The sequence below is a fragment of the Salvelinus sp. IW2-2015 genome, linkage group LG4q.2 (assembly GCF_002910315.2).
Source record: "Salvelinus sp. IW2-2015 linkage group LG4q.2, ASM291031v2, whole genome shotgun sequence".
NCBI lineage: Eukaryota > Metazoa > Chordata > Actinopteri > Salmoniformes > Salmonidae > Salvelinus > Salvelinus sp. IW2-2015.
Genome location: NC_036843.1, coordinates 1,215,149 through 1,233,788, shown reverse-complemented (window position 1 = coordinate 1,233,788; position 18,640 = coordinate 1,215,149). Strand labels below are relative to the sequence as shown.

Genomic DNA, 18,640 nt, shown 5'->3' with positions numbered 1-18,640 from the left:
ATATACACAGGCAGTTAGGAAAACTAAGGCTAGCTTTTTCAAGCAGAAATTTGCATCCTGTAGCACAAACTCAAAAAAGTTCTGGGACACTGTAAAGTCCATGGAGAATAAGAGCACCTCCTCCCAGCTACCCACTGCACTGAGGCTAGGAAACACTGTTACCACCGATAAATCCACTATAATTGAGAATTTCAATAAGCATTTTCCTACGGCTGGCCATGCTTTCCACCTGGCTACACCTACCCCGGTCAACAGCCCTGCGCTCACCAAAGCAACTCGCCCAAACCTCCCCCATTTCTCCTTCACCCAAATCCAGATAGCTGATGTTCTGAAAGAGCTGCAAAATCTGGACCCCTACAAATCAGCTGGGCTAGACAACCTGTCCCTCTCTTTCTAAAATTATCTGCCGAAATTGTTGCAACCCCTATTACTAGCCTGTTCAACCTCTCTTTCGTATCATCTAAGATCCCCAAAGATTGGAAAGCTGCCGCGGTCATCCCCCTCTTCAAAGGAGGAGACACTCTAGACCCAAACTGCTACAGACCTATATCTATTCTACCCTGCCTTTCTAAGGTCTTCGAAAGCCAAGTTAACAAACAGATTACCGACCATTTCCAATCCCACTGTGCCTTCTCCGCTATGCAATCTGGTTTCAGAGCTGGTCATGTGTGCACCTCAGCCACGCTCAAGGTCCTAAACATATCATAACAGCCATCGATAAGAGACATTACTGTGCAGCCGTATTCATTGACCTGGCTAAGGCTTTCGACTCTGTCAATCACAACATTCTTATTGGCAGACTCAACAGCCTTGGTTTCTCAAAAGATTGCCTCGCCTGGTTCACCAACTACTTCTCAGATCGATTTGGCACACTGAACTCTGAGGGCCTGTTGTCCGGACCTCTGGCAGTCTCTATGGGGGTGCCACAGGGATCAATCCTCGGGCCGAKTCTCTTCTCTGTATACATCAATGATGTTGTTCTTGCTGCTAGTGATTCTTTGATCCACCTCTATGCAGACGACAACATTCTGTATACCTCTGGCCCTTCTTTGGACACTGTGTTAACTAACCTCTAGATGAGCTTCAATGCCATACAACTCTCCAACTGCTCTTAAATGCAAGTAAAACCAAATGCATGCTCTTCAACTGATCGCTGCCCGCACCTGCCCGCCCATCCAGCATCACTACTCTGGACGGGTCTGACTTAGAATATGTGGACAACTACAAATACCTAGACTGTAAACTCTCCTTCCAGACTCACATTAAACATCTCCAGTCCAAAATTAAATCTAGAATTGGCTTCCTATTTCGCAAACAAAGCATCCTTCACTCATGCTGCCAAACATACCCTCGAAAAACTGACCATCCTACCGATCCTCGACTTCGGCGTTGTCATTTATAAAATAGGCTCCAACACTCTACTCAACAAATTGGATGCAGTCTATCACAGTGCCATCCGTTTTGTCACCAAAGCCCCATATACACTACCCACCACTGGGACCTGTACGCTCTCGATGGCTGGCCCTCGCTTCATACTCGTCGCAAAACCCACAAAAGCCCCGCCTTATCTCAGCTCACTGGTCACCATAGCAGCACCCACCCGTAGCACGCGCTCCAGCAGGTATATCTCACTGGTCACCCCCAAAGCTAATTCTTCCTTTGGCCGCCTCTCCTTCCAGTTCTCTGCTGCCAATGACTGGAAGGAACTGCAAAAATCACTAAAACTGGAGACTCTTACCTCCCTCACTAGCTTTAAGCACCAGCTGTCAGAGCAGCTCACAGATCACTGCACATGTACATAGCTCATCTGTAAATAGCCCATCCAACTACCTCATCCCCATACTGTATTTATCTTGCTCCTTTGCACTCCAGTATCTCTACTTGCACATTCATCTTCTGCACATTCTACCATTCCAGTGTTTAATTGCTATATTGTAATTACTTCGCCACCATGGACTATTTATTGCCTTACCTCTCTTATCCTACCTTATTTGCACATGCTGTATATAGATTTTTCTACTGTATTATTGACTGTATGTTTGTTTATTCCATGTGTAACTCTGTGTTGTTGTATGTGTCGAACTGCTATGCTTTATCTTGGACAGGTCGCAGTTGCAAATGAGAACTTGTTCTCAGCTAGCCTACCTGGTTAAATAAAGGTGAAATAAAATAAAAAATCATAATTATATAGACAGGGGACCTGATTCTAGATCAGCACTCTGAGACACTTCATGAATACGGGCCCAGAATTGTCAGAGTTGACCTCTGCAGTGAAACAACTCTATTTCTGGTAATACAGCAAAGTCAAGATGTAATGGAGTGTAAACACACAAACACTAGTTGCACTACATTAGTATTGTTAGCATTAGCGTTTACGGGAGTCCAATATATAATCCCAACTTGTTGACGATAAAACACAGGATCAAAAACCTAACTGACCCTTTTCCTCGGCACTTGTGTAAATCTGAAGGGAATGAAAATATGAAAGCAATATGTTGAAACTCCCACCCAGCCAATCATTCAGCAAGGTGGAAGTACAGCACGTTTTTACCTATCAGATCCTTTCATATCTACATGAAGTGCCCTGGCCATAGAGGTTGTGTCCAGGGGTCAATTGGGCATTACATTAGTTTGATGGGGGAGTTCCAGTTGTTCCGTTCAGGACTAGACGAGGATGGGGGTCAGGACCAGATTCCTGAGCGTTCCCGTTTGCGTCGTACAATGGCGGCCACATCCTGTTTGAGACAGGAGACGCTCTGCTCCAGCAGCTCTGAGAAATCACGCAGCAGACCACCCTGCTCATCCACAAACAGCCTGAGACCCAAGAGATCTGACTCCTCCTGGAACACACACACACACACACACACACACACACACACACACACACAAACAGCAGCGATTCTAGATCAGTCAGTCAATAAGAAGGTAAGTAGATTGATTCATTGACTGATTGATACATACACTGGGCCTGTGCCTGCGCAGGCGCTGAAGTTGAACCCTGACAGAGGTCATGCTGTGGTAGAAGACCTTCAGGGCGCGGGCGAACTCTGCATCACAGCTGGGCCGCAGACTGCTGCCCCGCCTCTCTGACCGACCACGTCCCCACTCTGCTCCTACACAGAGAGAGTGAGTGAGAGAGTGAGTGAGTGAGTGAGAGAGAGTGAGAGAACAGTTCAGTTGTTTAGTGCATGTCTGACCGGTCCTAGTTGTATTGAGCTGATCCCTCAGTGTGTTGTTCTCTGTCTTCAGTGCAGCGTTAGTGTTCCTCAGCTCCTCTACATCCTGCTGTAGAGCCCTCAGAGAGCAGCTCAGCTCTGAGCCAGGGTCCACTGTCTGCAACACACACACACACACACACACACACACACTATAGTGGATACACATACTATTTAACCCTTTGAGGTCTCATGTAAATCTATAAGCCTGTCCTACAAATATGACACATTCTAAACCTCTGAGTGGTGTACAGATGTCTGATGTAGACTCACAGTAGCTGTCTCAGTTGCGCCAGCGTGGTCGATGATGAAGCATCCCTCTGGAGTCATCCTCACTCCCTCCAGAGACGACACCAAGTCTCTACATCCCTCTGGACAGGAAAGTATCAAGCGTTATTCAGGTGTGCGTGTACGTGTGGCAGATGGGATCTGTGAAACTCACTCCTCAGCCTGAAGTGTCTCRACTTGCGCTGCGGCATKGCTAGCTTTTCATGGGCGTGGCTGGGTGAGATGCTTCAGGATGGCAGTCAAGTGTGATTGCGAGGCAGAGGTCCTGCGTTCAATCATCGGTATGAGCCGAATCAGGAGAAAGGGGTACTCGCCAAGCAAGCAGCATGACGTCCTTTACACATGCATACAGTATGAATACAGTACGAGTTCCAAGTCGGCAAGTCCCAGGCTTACCCTTACTGGGCTCAGGTTTGTAGGCAAGTCCCAGGCTTACTTACCCTGTAGGCCCCAGAGCTCCAGCACCAGGGCGCTGGTCTGAAGGTGTTCTAGCAGGCCTTGGGAGGTGTGCAGAGAGGTGAAGTGGACCCGCTGGTCCAGCAGGGGGTTGACATTGTGCCACACGGCCGGAGTGTAGAGGGGCTGGGCACTGTCGAACATCCTGAACCTGGCAGGGGAAAGGTGACGTCAGTTATTTAACCTTCATTTCTCAAGGCAAGTCAATTAAGAACAAATACTTATTAATACTAAAGAACAAATACCACCCCCAAACCTCTAGCCCACTCACCCTATCTGAACGCCTCTGTTCCTGGCCTGTTGGACCCAGCGCAGGCCACAGCACTGATCCAGGACCAGCTGGAAGTCCAGCCGTTTCCCCAGTAGCTCAGAGGGGTCGATCAGGATGTCATCCTCTCCCAGAGTCCTGGACACAGGAGGGCCAGGGGCCATATGTATCAAACCTCTCAGAGTGCTGTTTTAGGATCAGTTTTGCCTTTTAGATCACGATGAATAACATTACATGGACAGGGACCTGATCCTGGATCAGCACTCTGAAATGCTTGATACATATGGCCACTGGCTACATAAAGTATCTAACACCCCTGATTCAACTAGTCAACCATTCATGTTCTTCTTCACGTTATTCTAGACTGCAATTATTTAAATCTGGGTTGTGTTCATTAGGGCACAACATAGCAAAATAAAAATTAAGATCTGAGTTCTAATTGGACAAGTTCAGGTTCAAAACGTTTTCTKTGTCCGTACTGAACACAACCCAGTAAAGTGTCTGCCTCCCATTCTTCTGTAATGTAATGTTACCCACAGTCCTGTGGGGCTGCATGGTAGAAGCTGAGCCTGCAGTATGGCCTCCTCAGTGCCCTCTGACCCCAATACCTGTAAACACAGAGAGGGATGAGATTGAACGACGCGTGCACACACACAAACACACACACACAAACACAAACACACACACTACCTCCAGCTGTTCCTCCAGTGCGATACGGAAAGCCAGAGACTGCAGCCAGAGGTGGGCGCTGCCCAAGAGCAGGGGCTCCAGCGGATCCCAAAAAGGGTCTCTGTCTCTGGGCATGGGCGCCCTGGCCGCCCCCTCTCCCTTCCGCTCKGTATGGTGCTGCTGATACAACTCCTCCATCAGGAACTTGCGGTTCACAAACTTGGCCTTGGACCAGAGCCACACCTGTGGGGAGAGGACACTCACCTGAGTTACACACACACCTGACACTTAACTCAGCTCTATGCAGCAACACGGATCCTACATACACTATACAGTGCCTTGCAAAAGTATTCATCCCCCTTGGCGTTTTTCCTATTTTGTTGCATTACAACCTGTAATTTAAATGGATTTTTATCTGGATTRCATGTAATGGACATACACAAAATAGTCCAAAGTGGTAAGGTGAAATGAAAAAAAATAACTTGTTTAAAAAAATTCACGGAAAAGTGGGACATGCATATGTATTCACCCCCTTTGCTATGAAGCCTCTAAATAAGATKTGGTGCAACCAATTACCTTCAGAAGTCACATCATTTGTTAAATAAAGTCCACCTGTGTGCAATCTAAGTGTCACATGATCTGTCACATGATCTCAGTATATATACACACCTGTTCTGAAAGGCTCCAGAGTCTGCAACACCACTAAGCAAGCGGCACCACCAAGCAAGCGGCACCATGAACACCAAGGAGCTCTCCAAACAGGTCAAGGACAAAGTTGTGGAGAAGTACAGATCAGGATTGGGTTATAAAAAAATATCTGAAACTTTGAACATCCCACGGAGCACCATTAAATCCATTATAAAAAAATTGAAAGAATATGGCACCACAACAAACRTGCCAAGAGAGGGCCACCCACCAAAACTCATGGACCAGGCAAGGAGGGCATTAATCAGAGAGGCAACAAAGGGACCAAAGATACCCCTGAAGGAGCTGCAAAGCTCCACAGCAGAGATTGGAGTATCTGTCCATAGGACCACTTTAAGCCGTACACTCCACAGAGCTGGGCTTTATGGAAGAGTGGCCAGAAAAATWGTCATTGCTTAAAAGACAAAAATAAGCAAACACGTATGGTGTTCACCAAAAGGAATGTGGGAGACTCCCCAAACATATGGAAGAAGGTACTCTGGTCAGATGAGACTAAAATTGAGCTTTTTGGCCATCAAGGAAAACGCTATGTCTGGCGCAAACCCAACACCTCTCATCACCCGAGAACACCATCCCGACAGTGTAGCATGGTGGTGGCAGCATCATGCTGTGGGGATGTTTTTCATCGGCAGGGACTGGGAAACTGGTCAGAATTGAAGAAATGATGGATGGCTCTACATACAGGGAAATTCTTGAGGGAAACCTGTTTCAGTCTTCCAGAGATTGAGACTGGGACGYAGGTTCACCTTCCAGCAGGARAATGACCCTAAGCATACTGCTGAACTGGAGCAGTTTTGCCTTGAAGAATGGGCAAAAATCCCAGTGGCTAGATGTGCCAAGCTTATAGAMACATACCCCAAGAGACTTGCACCTGTAATTGCTGCAAAAGGTGGRTCTACAAAGTATTGACTTTGGAGGGGTGAATAGTTATGCACGCTAAAGTTTTCTGTTTTTTGTCTTATTTCTTGTTTGTTTCACAAAAAATATTTTGCATCTTCAAAGTGGTAGGCATGTTGTGTAAATCAAATGATACAAACCCCCKAAAAAATCTATTTTAATTTCAGGTTGTAAGGCAACAAAATAGGAAAAATCCCAAAGGGGGTGAATACTTTCGCAAGCCACTGAACAGTCGTGGCCAAAAGTTTTGAGAATGACACAAATATTAATTTTCACAAAGTTTGCTGCTTTAGTGTCTTTAGATATTTTTGTCAGATGTTACTATGGAATACTGAAGTATAACRGCAAGCATTTCATAAGTGTCAAAGGCTTTTAATGACAATTACATGAAGTTGATGCAAAGAGTCAATATTTGCAGTGTTGACCCTTCTTTTTCAAGACCTCTGCAATACGCCCTGGCATGCTGTCAATTAACTTCTGGGCCACATCCTGACTGATGGCAGCCCATTCTTGCATAATCAATGCTTGGACTTTGTCAGAATTTGTGGGTTTTTGTTTGTCCTCTTGAGGATTGACCACAAYTTCTCAATGGGATTAAGGTCTGGGGAGTTTCCTGGCCATGGACCCAAAATATCGATGTTTTGTTCCCCGAGCCACTTAGTTATCACTTTTGCCTTATGGCAAGGTGCTCCATCATGCTGGAWAAGGCATTGTTCGTCACCAAACTGTTCCTGGATGGTTGGGAGAAATTGTGTTGGTACCATTCTTTATTCATGGCTGTGTTCTCAAAATTGTGAGTGAGCCCACTCCCTTGGCTGAGAAACAAACCCACACATTAATGGTCTCAGGATGCATTACTGTTGGCATGACACAGGACTGATGGTAGCGCTCACCTTGTCTTCTCRGGACAAGCTTTTTTCCGGATGCCCCAAACAATCGGAAAGGGGATTCARCAGAGAAAATGACTTTACCCSAGTCCTCAGCAGTCCAATCCCTGTACCTTTTGCAGAATATCAGTCTGTCCCTGATGTTTTTCCTGGAGAGAAGTGGCTTCTTTGCTGCCCTTCTTGACACCAGGCCATCCTCCAAAAGTCTTCTCCTCACTGTGCGTGCAGATGCACTCACACCTGCCTGCTGCCATTCCTGAGCATGCTCTGTACTGGTGGTGCCCCGATCCCGCAGCTGAATCAACTTTAGGAGACGGTCTTGGAGCTTGCTGGACTTTCTTGGGCGGCCTGAAGCCTTCTTCACAACAATTGAACCACTCTCCTAGAAGTTTTTGATGATCCGATAAATGGTTGATTTAGGTGCAATCTTACTGGCAGCAATATCCTTGCCTGTGAAGCCCTTTTTGTGCAAAACAATGATGACGGCACGTGTTTCCTTGCAGGTAACCGTGGTTGACAGAGGAAGAATGATTCCAAGCACCACCCTCCTTTTGAAGCTTCCAGTCTGTTATTCGAACTCAATCAGCATGACAGAGTGATCTCCAGCCTTGTCCTCGTCAACACTCACACCTGTGTTAACGAGAGAATCACTGACATGATGTCAGCTGGTCCTTTTGTGGCAGGGCTGAAATGCAGTGGAAATGTTTTTTGGGGATTCAGTTAATTTGCATGGCAAAGAGGGACTTTGCAACTAATTGCAATTCATATGATCACTCTTCATAACATTCTGGAGTATATGAAAATTACCATCATACAAACTGAGGCAGCAGACTTTGTGAAAATTAATATTTGTGTCATTCTCAAAACTTTTGGCCACGACTGTATATAGAGATTATAATCAAATATGGCTTTGGAAGAAAACCACAAGTGGACCTTGCAGTAACTTAGGGGTTGATAGTGTTCATAGCTAAATGGGTCAAGTTATGTTCCATGTAGAGATATTAAAGTCATTAGTAAGACAATATTCAGGAGGTGTGATTGACAGCATGGTCTCCCCACCTGTTTGTTTTCCAGTGATGTCACTCTGACAGCGATCTCCTTCTCCAAGTCATGACCTTTAGAGTCTGATAACGCCAGGTTCTTAATCTCCAGTTTAAATTCCACCCCCTGGACACATAATTAGATGATTAGATGATTCATGTAATGGTTTAGCGTTACTCAGATTACGTCCAGTAGTCAACACAAACTGAAATCCAGGGAAATAACACTATATAATTCATTGTGATCTAAACATTACATATTTTCTCACAAACACAAGTAAAGGGACCTTGGTTTTAGGGATGTTGAGAATGATGGGGGATGTTGTGATCTAATGATGCAAATCTCTACCTTATGATCTAATGATGCAAATCTCTACCTTATGATCTAATGATGCAAATCTCTACCTTATGATCTAATGAAGCAAATCTCTACCTTATGATCTAATGATGTAAATCTCTACCTTATGATCTAATGATGCAAATCTCTACCTTATGATCTAATGATGCAAATCTCAGGATGAAAATGTTGCCGCATTAACATGTAAACCATGCATGATGGGGAATTATAAAACAGAATGTCAAACCCATCAGTATTAAAGTGATACTTCGGGATTTGGTCAATCTACTTCCCCAGAGTCAGATTAACTCATGGATACCATTTTGAAGTCTCTGCGTCCAGTATGAAGGAAGTTAGAGGTAGTTTCCCGAGCAAATACTAAGTAACGCTAGTAAGCAATTAGCGACTTCCTTCATACTGCACTGACATACAAATGGTATCTATGAGCTCATCTGACCCTGGGGAAGTAGATAAAGGGCTACATTGACAAAATCAGGAAGTATTCCTTTAAAGGTATAATATTGTGTTTATCTGTCACCTTGTGTAGCTCCTGGCTCATCTGGTTGGCCTCAGCCACCATGGGCATCAGTTTGATGTAGTCATAGAAAACAGCCAGGAGACTAGGGTCAGTCTGACTGGGGACTGCACTGGAGTCACCTACAGGGGGAGACAGAGAGAGCGGAGATACACACATCATCAATTTCTGTGTGAGACACTAATATCTAGGTAATCTCTCTCTTTCTGTCTCGCACAGTAGCTCTCTCTCTCTACGAGACTGATACTTCTCCCCGTTTCTCTCTGCCACTCTCTTACACACGCGTTTGCTCTCTAAAATGGATTATTCTACCCTTTCTCTCTCTTTTTACCTCTGTCACATGCATGCACACCCACATCCACCCACACTCCCTTCCTCTCGCTCTCTCTTTCTCTCACTCTCTCTCTCTCATTCACTCTCTCTCTCTCCCTCCCTCCATCTCTCTCTCTCCTACCCTGTGTCTTCTCCTCACACAGTGAGTGGAGGTTGATGCCCTCAGCGGCTGCCAGTTCAGACTGGAAGTAGTCATAGTCATAGCGACTCCAGTCATCCCCGCCCCTCTCAGATGGGTAGCCAATGAACAGGTAGGTGCTGTTAGAACCCAGGATGAGTCGGTCCTAGAGGCGAGGGGGCAGAGGACGGGTTGATATGAGGGTAGGACTCAAGGACTTAAACCATTGTCCACTTCCGAGGGCATAGTGCATAGGATAGGGGCAGTGGTGGTCATCACAATCTGGTCATGCTAGAGAAGATGGGAGACTAACTATAGTGATTATTACTAGCCATACAGTGCATTCGAAAAGTATTCAGACCCCTTGACTTTTTCCACATTTTGTTAAGTTACAGCCTTATTCTAAAATGTATTAAATACTTTTTTTACACACAACACCCCATAATGACAGAGCGAAAACAGGTTTGCAATTGTTTTTGCTAATTCATTAAAAATACATTTAAAAAATATATTTTTACATAAGTATTCAGACCCTTTGCTATGAGACTCGAAATTGAGCTCAGGTGCATCCTGTTTCCATTGATCATCCATGAGATGTTTCTACAACTTGATTGGAGTCCACCTGTGGTAAATTCAATTGATTGGACATGATTTGGAAAGGCACACACCTGTCTATATAAGGTGACACAGTTGACAGTTAATGTCAGAGCAAAAACCAAGCCATGAGGTCGAAGGAATTGTCCGTATAGCTCCGAGACAGGATTGTGTCAAGGCACAGATCTGGGGAAGGATACCAAAACATTTGTAAATGTGATATTTAAATTGTTGCTTTGTTATTATGGGGTATTGTGTGTAGATTGATCAGGGGGGAAAAAACAATTGAATCCACAAATTGTGGAAAAGGTCAAGGGGTCTGAATACTTTCCGATTGCACCGTAAATGTTATTTTAACCCCTAACCTTTACCCTTACCTCTTATTAAGCCCATATGAAAAACTCGTGCCTTGTTCGTGCTCATCAGTTTTGACCATGATGCGACTAATGTCTGAACTACGCTGAGTATGTGTCCTATAGTTCCACCTGTTTCAAAATGGCAGAAATAGTTTGATTCCATGGAGACGAACCAAGTGCTGCAGCTCGGTCTTCTGGGAGATGGGTGTTCCGTTGACAATGACATTTGACCCCGCCAGTGGGGTCAGGTACACCCTACGCTGGACGTTAATGAACACAGCGTGATGCTCCTGGATCCTGAGGAGGTAAAAAGGGTTTATTGGTGACCTTTATTTTATTTTTTTGTAACTATTTATAAAATGTATGTACCATTCCCAGACTGTCCCTTTTATTGATGTCATAAATGAACCAAACAAAGCAGCACCTGTCTGAAACGCAGTCCGAATTTATTCAGGTTTTGTGCTTGATAAAAAAGTGTGATGAATTCAAAGCCAATTTGCAAGTTTTCAAAATATTTTTTGTGTGTGTGTCATACTCACCCTAGGCCCCTGATTGAGATGGACCTGGGTGAAGAGTCAGAGAGCCCTATATCCCACTCACCTATAAAACACACACACACACACACACACACACACACACACACACACACACACACACACACACACACACACACACACACACACACACACACACACAATTCCCAAAGTCTTGATTGAGTGTGTGTATGTTCATTCGATCGTAAAGCTGTAGTCTGGGGCAGAGGAGAGACTCACCCTCCTGGATGAAGAGCTTGACCACCCCGGACAGCTGAGTATCCTCGTTGATGTTCAGGATGTACGGATGCATCTGCATCATCCTCCGCTCCTGAGAAAGAGAGAGAGACATGGAGAGAGAAGGTGGCGTGAGGAAGGGGGAGATATGAGGGGCGTGCGTGTGTCCGTGTGCACGCGTACCTGTGTGATAGTCGCATACTGCTGCTCCCAGTCCTTCAAGGCCTCCTGTAGATGTTGTTCCCAGAGCGTCTGGATGGCTCTGATCTGCAGCTCGTTATGGGTCAACAGCCGACGCAGCTCCTCTGGACACAGCAACAACAACATAAATACAGCTACATATTAGTATACTAACACTCGCTCCAAGTCCCAACTATGCTGCCTTCGACATCCCTCCCCCCTATCTCCATCTCCACCCTACTGGTTTCCTCATCTGCCCTCCCTCCTTCCCTCCCTCCCTCCCTCCATCTCCTACTGGTTTCGTCCTCTGCCCTGCGTCCCTCCTGTCCCAGGCGGCTGAGTCTCTGCAGGAGCCTGGCGTTCTCAGCCTTCAGCTCCTTCACCAGGCGCTCCGTGGGACTCTCGTTCACCACCGCACGGTTCTGAATACGCTTTGCCCTAAGGGGGGGGGGGGCATCTGTGAACTGTACTGTATATGTCAAATACTAAGAGTTTTCTAACAAAGAAGGAATGCTGGGCCTACTGTACCTTTCAGCATATCGCAGGGTTGAGATAGACTCTTCATAGCAGATATCAGCTGGACTCAGAGCTGCAATCTGAGCATTCTGGTATTTAGTTATGACAGGCTATGGTAAGAGAGCTCAAGACCGACTCACTTTTTGTGAGTTTACCCAACCATAATATTAACACATTTTTGCCCCCCCCCCAAAAAAAGCTAATCATAGGATATGAATCATATCTTTAGATGTTAAGAGGTGCATGCTACACTCTTAGAAAAAAGGGTTCCAAAAGGGTTACGGTTGTCCCCATAGGAGAACCATTTTGGTTCCAAGTAGAACCTTTTCGGGTTCCATTAAGAACCCTCTGTGGAAAGGGTTTTTACCTGTAACCAAAACGGTTCTACCTGGAACCAATAAGGCTTCTCCAATGGGTTCTCCTATGGGGACAGCTGAAGAACCTGTTTAGGTTCTAGATAGCATCTTTTTTTCCTAAGGGTGTAGACAAATGGTTACCATGACAGTACGGCTGTTCCCCCCCAGGGCAGACTGCAGCAGCTTGGTGAGGACAGAGTCTCTATATGGGATATGGACTACTTTCTTCCCTACCGCTACGTCAGCAAGGGCACTGCAGGGAGAGGAGGAGGAAGGAGAGGAGATGAGACAAGTAGGAATACAAAAAGCAGTGCTGGGTAAAATATATGAATATAGAAAGAGTTTTTGGTGACGTGTTGGCGTGGAGGGCAGATCTCTCCCTGACCTGATGACGTTGCCCAGGGTGGTGAGGCTGAGGTTGATGGCTGTGCCCTCTTTGAGCCGGTCGGCCTCGGAGCCTGACACCCGCTGTCTCTCGCTGCCCGCCAGGTCCACCAGGTTGATGTTAGACTGCTTGGTGATGCTCTCCTCAGAGAAGATCTGCAGAGGGACAGGAGAGGGTCAGAGATACAATAAGAACACCAAGGGCCATATCTAACACCCAAATCAACCCCTCTCGCCCCTACCCCCCTTGGCACCTGTGTACATCTGAAGCACAGGAGGTTGGTGGCACCTTAATTGGGGAGGACGAGCTCGTGGTAATGGCTGGAGCGGAATGAGTGGACTGATGCTTTTCCATTTGCTCTGTTCCGGACATTATTATGAGCCGTCCTCCCCTCAGCAGCCTCCACTGATCTGAAAGGATTGGACAGATGTATCCAACAAGGAAAAAGTACATTCTGGCTTATCCAATGGCAAGGTCAAGCTTTTTCCATACTTATCTAATCCTCTCAGAGCAGAAGTGTTTAGGGATTAGGGGCTAGGGGTTGACTGGGCAATGTGACTTACCTGTTTGAGCTGGAGGATGATGAGCATGTGTGAGCGGCTGCTGTTGGCGTTCATGTGTGTGGTGGCCGTGGTACGCATCCTCGTCCCCTGCTCCATCAGCTGCTCCACCTACAATATATATATATATATATATATATATCAATTAATCAATTAGATTAAAATAATAATAATAATAATATTGATACATATACAGTGAGCTCCAAAAGTATTGGGACTGTGACATTGAACTTATACAATGACTATGAGTTTAAAGCTTTAATTTTAGGGTATTTTCATCCGTATCGGGTGAACTGTTTAGAAATTACAGCACTTTTTGTACATAGTCCCCCATTTTACAGGACCAAAAGTTTTGGGACAAATTCACATATGTTAGACTGCTATGTTAGAGAGTAGTAAAAAGTGAAGTATTTGGTCCCATATTCCTAGCACACAATGACTACATCAAGCTTTTGACTCCACAAATTTGTTGGATGCACTTGCTGTTTGCTTTGGTGAGTTTCAGATCATTTTGTGCCCTATAGAAATTAATGGTAAATAATTTAGTGTGTCATTTTGGAGTCACTTTTATTGTAAATAAGAATAGAATATGTCCCTAAACACTTCCACATTAATGTGGATGCCACTACGATAACGGATAATCCTGAAATAATTGTGAATAATGATGAGTGAGAAAGTTACAGACGCACAAATATAGTACCCCCAAGACATGCTAACCTCTCACCATTACAGGGACAGGGGAGGTTAGCATTATTGCGAGGATATGATAATTGTGCATCTAACTTTCTCACTCATTTTTGTAGCGACACAAGCATGATGTAGTCTATGAATGCGTGCTACGAATATGAGACCAAATACTTAACTTTTTACTATTTTAAAACCCATAATATATGTGAATTTCTCCCAATACTTTTGGTCCCCTAAAATGGGGGGACTATGTACAAAAAGTGCTGTAATTTCTAAACGGTTCACCCAATATGGACGAAATCACCTCAAAAGTAAAGCTGACAGTCTGCACGTCGACCTCATAGTCATTGTATTGTTTCCCTGTATGTAGAGATAATAATGACATGTTGCACCTGTGGGGCACTGTCACAGGGGACCCTGCGAAGCCCCTCCACATAGAAGCCTCTCTGCTGCTCCTCTCGGACACGCAGTCCCCCCGGAGACCGAGACCCCCGTGACAACAGGTCAACCACCTGGAGGAGGAGAGGGGCAAGGGCTTGGGGTCAAAACCTGGACAGATCAGCTGTGAACTGTACATGTCAAATACTCAAGAGTTTTCAACAGGCATGACAGAGACAAGCCCAGACTTACCTGTTCATTGTAGATTTCCAACATGCTGAAAAAGACCTTGGGGAACAGAGGAGCCCATTGAAAATGATAAAAATCAAAAATGATTTCTGGCTGTGATATTAGTTATTGTCTTCTTGTTTTGTTTGTGTAATTGTCCTGTGTTGTGGTTGCCTTTTGGTACAGTTTGTCTATTTGTGAGCTGTCAACGTAACAAAACAATGCTTATTTTTTAGTTTATTTCTTATTTGTTTTATAGATTTAAAAAAGTCATATTTCAGACCTACACACCTGGCACTGTCGGCTGTCCTGGTTGGCCCTGATGGCCTGAAACAGTTTGTCACAGAGGGTGGGCACCAGGCCCTTGTTGGGTCCGTACCCGACCATGGAGTAGCTCTTCCCTGAGCCAGTCTGCCCGTAGGCTAGCAGGGTGGCGTTATAACCTTGAAGGGCATTCTCCAGGATCCCCTCCCCCAGGTCCTGGAACACACTACCCTGAGGGGACAGAGAGTGTTACTGCCCTGAGGGAGAATATACAGAGTTACTACCCTGAGGGGACAGAGAGTGTTACTGCCCTGAGGGGACAGGAGAGTGTTACTGGCCCGAGGGAGAATATACAGAGTTTACTAACCTGAGGGAGATTATACAGAGTTACTACCTGAGGATACAGAGAGTGTTACTGCCCTGAGGGAGAATATACAGAGTTACTACCCTAGGGGACAGAGAGTGTTACTGCCCTGAGGGAGAATATACAGAGTTACTAAACCTGAGGGAGAATATACAGAGTTACTACCCTGAGGATACAGAGAGTGTTACTGCCCTGAGGGAGAATATACAGAGTTACTACCCTGAGGGGACAGAGAGTGTTACTGCTCGCTGAGGGAGAATATACAGAGTTTACTACCCTGAGGGGACAGAGAGTGTTACTGCCCTGAGGGAGAATTACCGAGTTACTACCCTGAGGGGACAGAGAGTGTTACTGCCCTGAGGGAGAATATACAGAGTTATACCCTGAGGGGACAGAGAGTGTTACTGCCCTGAGGGAGAATATACAGAGTTACTGCCCTGAGGGAGAATATACAGAGTTACTACCCTGAGGATACAGAGAGTGTTACTGCCCTGAGGGAGATATACAGAGTTACTACCCTGAGGGGACAGAGAGTGTTACTGCCCTGAGGGAGAATATACAGAGTTACTACCCTGAGGGGACAGAGAGTGTTACTGCCCTGAGGGAGAATATACAGAGTTACTACCCTGAGGGGACAGAGAGTGTTACTGCCCTGAGAGAATATACAGAGTTACCACCTGAGGGGACAGAGAGTGTTAATGCCCTGAGGGAGAATATACAGAGTTACTACCCTGAGGGGACAGAGAGTGTTACTGCCCTGAGGGAGAATATACAGAGTTACTGCCCTGAGGGAGAATATACAGAGTTACTGCCCTGAGGGAGAATATACAGAGTTACTGCCCTGAGGGAGAATATACACAGTTACTGCCCTGAGGGAAGATAGACGAGTTACTGCCCTGAGGGAGAATAGACAGAGTTACTGCCCCGAGGGAGAATAGACAGAGTTACTGCCCTGAGGGAGAATAGACAGAGTTACTGCCCTGTTGGAGAATAGACAGAGTTACTGCCCAGAGGGAGAATAGACAGAGTTACTGCCCCGAGGGAGAATAGACAGAGTTACTGCCCCGAGGGAGATAACAGAGTTACTGCCCTGTTGGAGAAATAGACAGAGTTACTGCCCCGAGGGAGAATAGACAGAGTTACTGCCCGTGAGGGTAGAATAGACAGAGTTACTGCCCCCGAGGGAGAATAGACAGAGTTACTGCCCTGAGGGAGAATAGACAGAGTTACTGCCCTGAGGGAGAATATACAGAGTTACTGCCCTGAGGAAGAATAGACAGAGTTACTGCCCTGAGGAAGAATAGACAGAGTTACTGCCCTGAGGGAGAATAGACAGAGTTACTACCCTGAGGGAGAATAGACAGAGTTACTGCCCTGAGTGAGAATAGACAGAGTTACTGCCCTGCCCTCCTCAATGTATCATCCTCCTCAGCTAGGTACAGGCAAGAGAAGTATCTTCTCCTCCTCTCCTCTCCTCTTCTCCAACTCCTCACCTGGTCAGCATATCGTCCTCCAGGCTCCTCAGGTACGTACAGGCCAGAGCAGTCTCTGGTGAAGCCGCTGTGGGACCAGTAGGCATAGTCAAAGCAGAAGGAGCGTGGGCTCTGGCTGTTCCGAGGGTCCTGGATGGTGATGGTGCTGGAGGCCATAGAGATAATGCAGCGGCCGCCCGCGTCCCTCTCTCTCTGGGCACGGGAGGAGAGAGACGTGGGGGTGGGGGACCAGTGCAGCAGGTATAGTATTGGTGGAGGACCACATAGTACACAAAACACAGTGCAGATTGGCATGATAGCATGACACAGTCTGATGATGGATCATGTCCTAGAAAAAGTAGTAGGAGAGAAATACTAAACCGAACAAACAACTAGAAACATCCCAGATCTGTCCACAACTGACCTTGTTGAAGGGTCTGACGCGTACGGCCACTTTGACACAGTCCTTCCCCGGCATCTCTGCTCCTTTAGCCCTCATGATCGTCCCTGCTTCTGTAAGGGAAAGGCTGGGTGACACCCTGCACCCACTGACAGCAGCACCAGGGCTGCAGCTCAATAGTCTAGAGCAGCTTCCTCGTCATTGTCTTCTCTCCTCCGTCTGCACTGATGTTTTGGCTCAGAACCAGACAGGTGAAATAGATGTCCTGAAATCCATCATCCATGTTGCTTTCATCAAGTCTGTATTTTCAGGTGAAGGAGAGGAGACGGGGAGAGGAGACCACTCCAGGCTATTGAGATGCAGCGCAGGCGAGTAGCTAAGTAACCTGAGCAGCCAGGTGATCACTTTCKCTCTGCATCTCTCTGTATGAATTATACACAGACCCAGCGCCTTTTATAAAGGAAAGCTACGCACCTTTTATAAAGGCTACAGACACACAGCCTTTTTTGAAAGGGAGACTACAGACACACACACAGAAACCTTTAGAAAGGAAGATTACGAACACTCACAGTTCACTTTTGTCACCGTATGAGCCAGTACTAACACCCCCCTGCCCACATATAGTAGCCATCRGTCTTATACCACCATGGCATAATTCTATCACACAAATCATCCCAGAAAAGGTCCTAGGAATCCTGTTCAAACCGGTTTTGAAACTCCCAGCTCAGAGTAGGTTAAAGGATGATGTTAAGACATCTTGCCCAGACAAGATCTGAGCGAGGAGCATAAACAATTCATAAAAGTTTATCTTGGCTGGTAATCATGACAGTTTGATGCTCATTGACGTTGTTGCAAATGATGGGGAATAACCAATCGCGATGAGGCATCGCCAGCTGTGAACTCTATGGGTAACACGCTTCAGACAAACACGGTGAATGTGACTGTACATAAATCAAATGTTGTAATGGTAAAAAGTTATGTAATTTTCACCTGGCACGATCAATTAATTTGCCTACTCTTAATTATTGCCTAATATTGAATTATTATTTTTTTACCAAAGTTTGGGAAACCGTGCCCTAGATTTCTTCATTTGCCCAATTTATAGGCATTCCCAGTTTAGACATTTTTTAACAACGTGATGTTATACTCCAAATGGATAACATGAAATAACACGATGAAGGTAATTAAATAATCAAAGGAAAAACATGTTTATTGATTAGCCTCGTGGTTATAAGTATTTAGACATATAATTGTAAAATAGACCTCATGTGAAATCGTTGTCAAAAGCGCAAGAGATACTGTTACATGTACAGTAAGTCTAGACTATTAGTAAAAATACAAGTACTGCTGATAATACTGCCATTGTCATCAAGGCAGAGGAC

General features: G+C 45.6%; 1 protein-coding gene across 1 annotated transcript; it reads right to left on the bottom strand.

The window, feature by feature from the left end:
* Nucleotides 1–2,681: 2,681 nt before the first annotated feature.
* On the bottom strand, nucleotides 2,682–17,336 carry kif28 (kinesin family member 28). The gene is made up of 25 exons (XM_070443290.1): nucleotides 17,283–17,336; nucleotides 16,880–17,071; nucleotides 15,050–15,253; nucleotides 14,783–14,818; nucleotides 14,545–14,664; nucleotides 13,469–13,576; nucleotides 12,906–13,060; nucleotides 12,662–12,773; nucleotides 12,177–12,244; nucleotides 11,944–12,086; nucleotides 11,652–11,773; nucleotides 11,472–11,562; nucleotides 11,238–11,298; nucleotides 10,872–10,995; nucleotides 9,752–9,914; nucleotides 9,301–9,419; nucleotides 8,445–8,552; nucleotides 4,918–5,139; nucleotides 4,765–4,835; nucleotides 4,231–4,365; nucleotides 3,944–4,110; nucleotides 3,489–3,586; nucleotides 3,198–3,333; nucleotides 2,962–3,113; nucleotides 2,682–2,840 (listed from the first exon to the last, which is right to left on the bottom strand). The coding sequence occupies exons 1-25, from the start codon at nucleotides 17,334–17,336 to the stop codon at nucleotides 2,682–2,684; spliced, it is 3,120 nt and encodes a 1,039-aa protein (XP_070299391.1).
* Nucleotides 17,337–18,640: the final 1,304 nt, after the last annotated feature.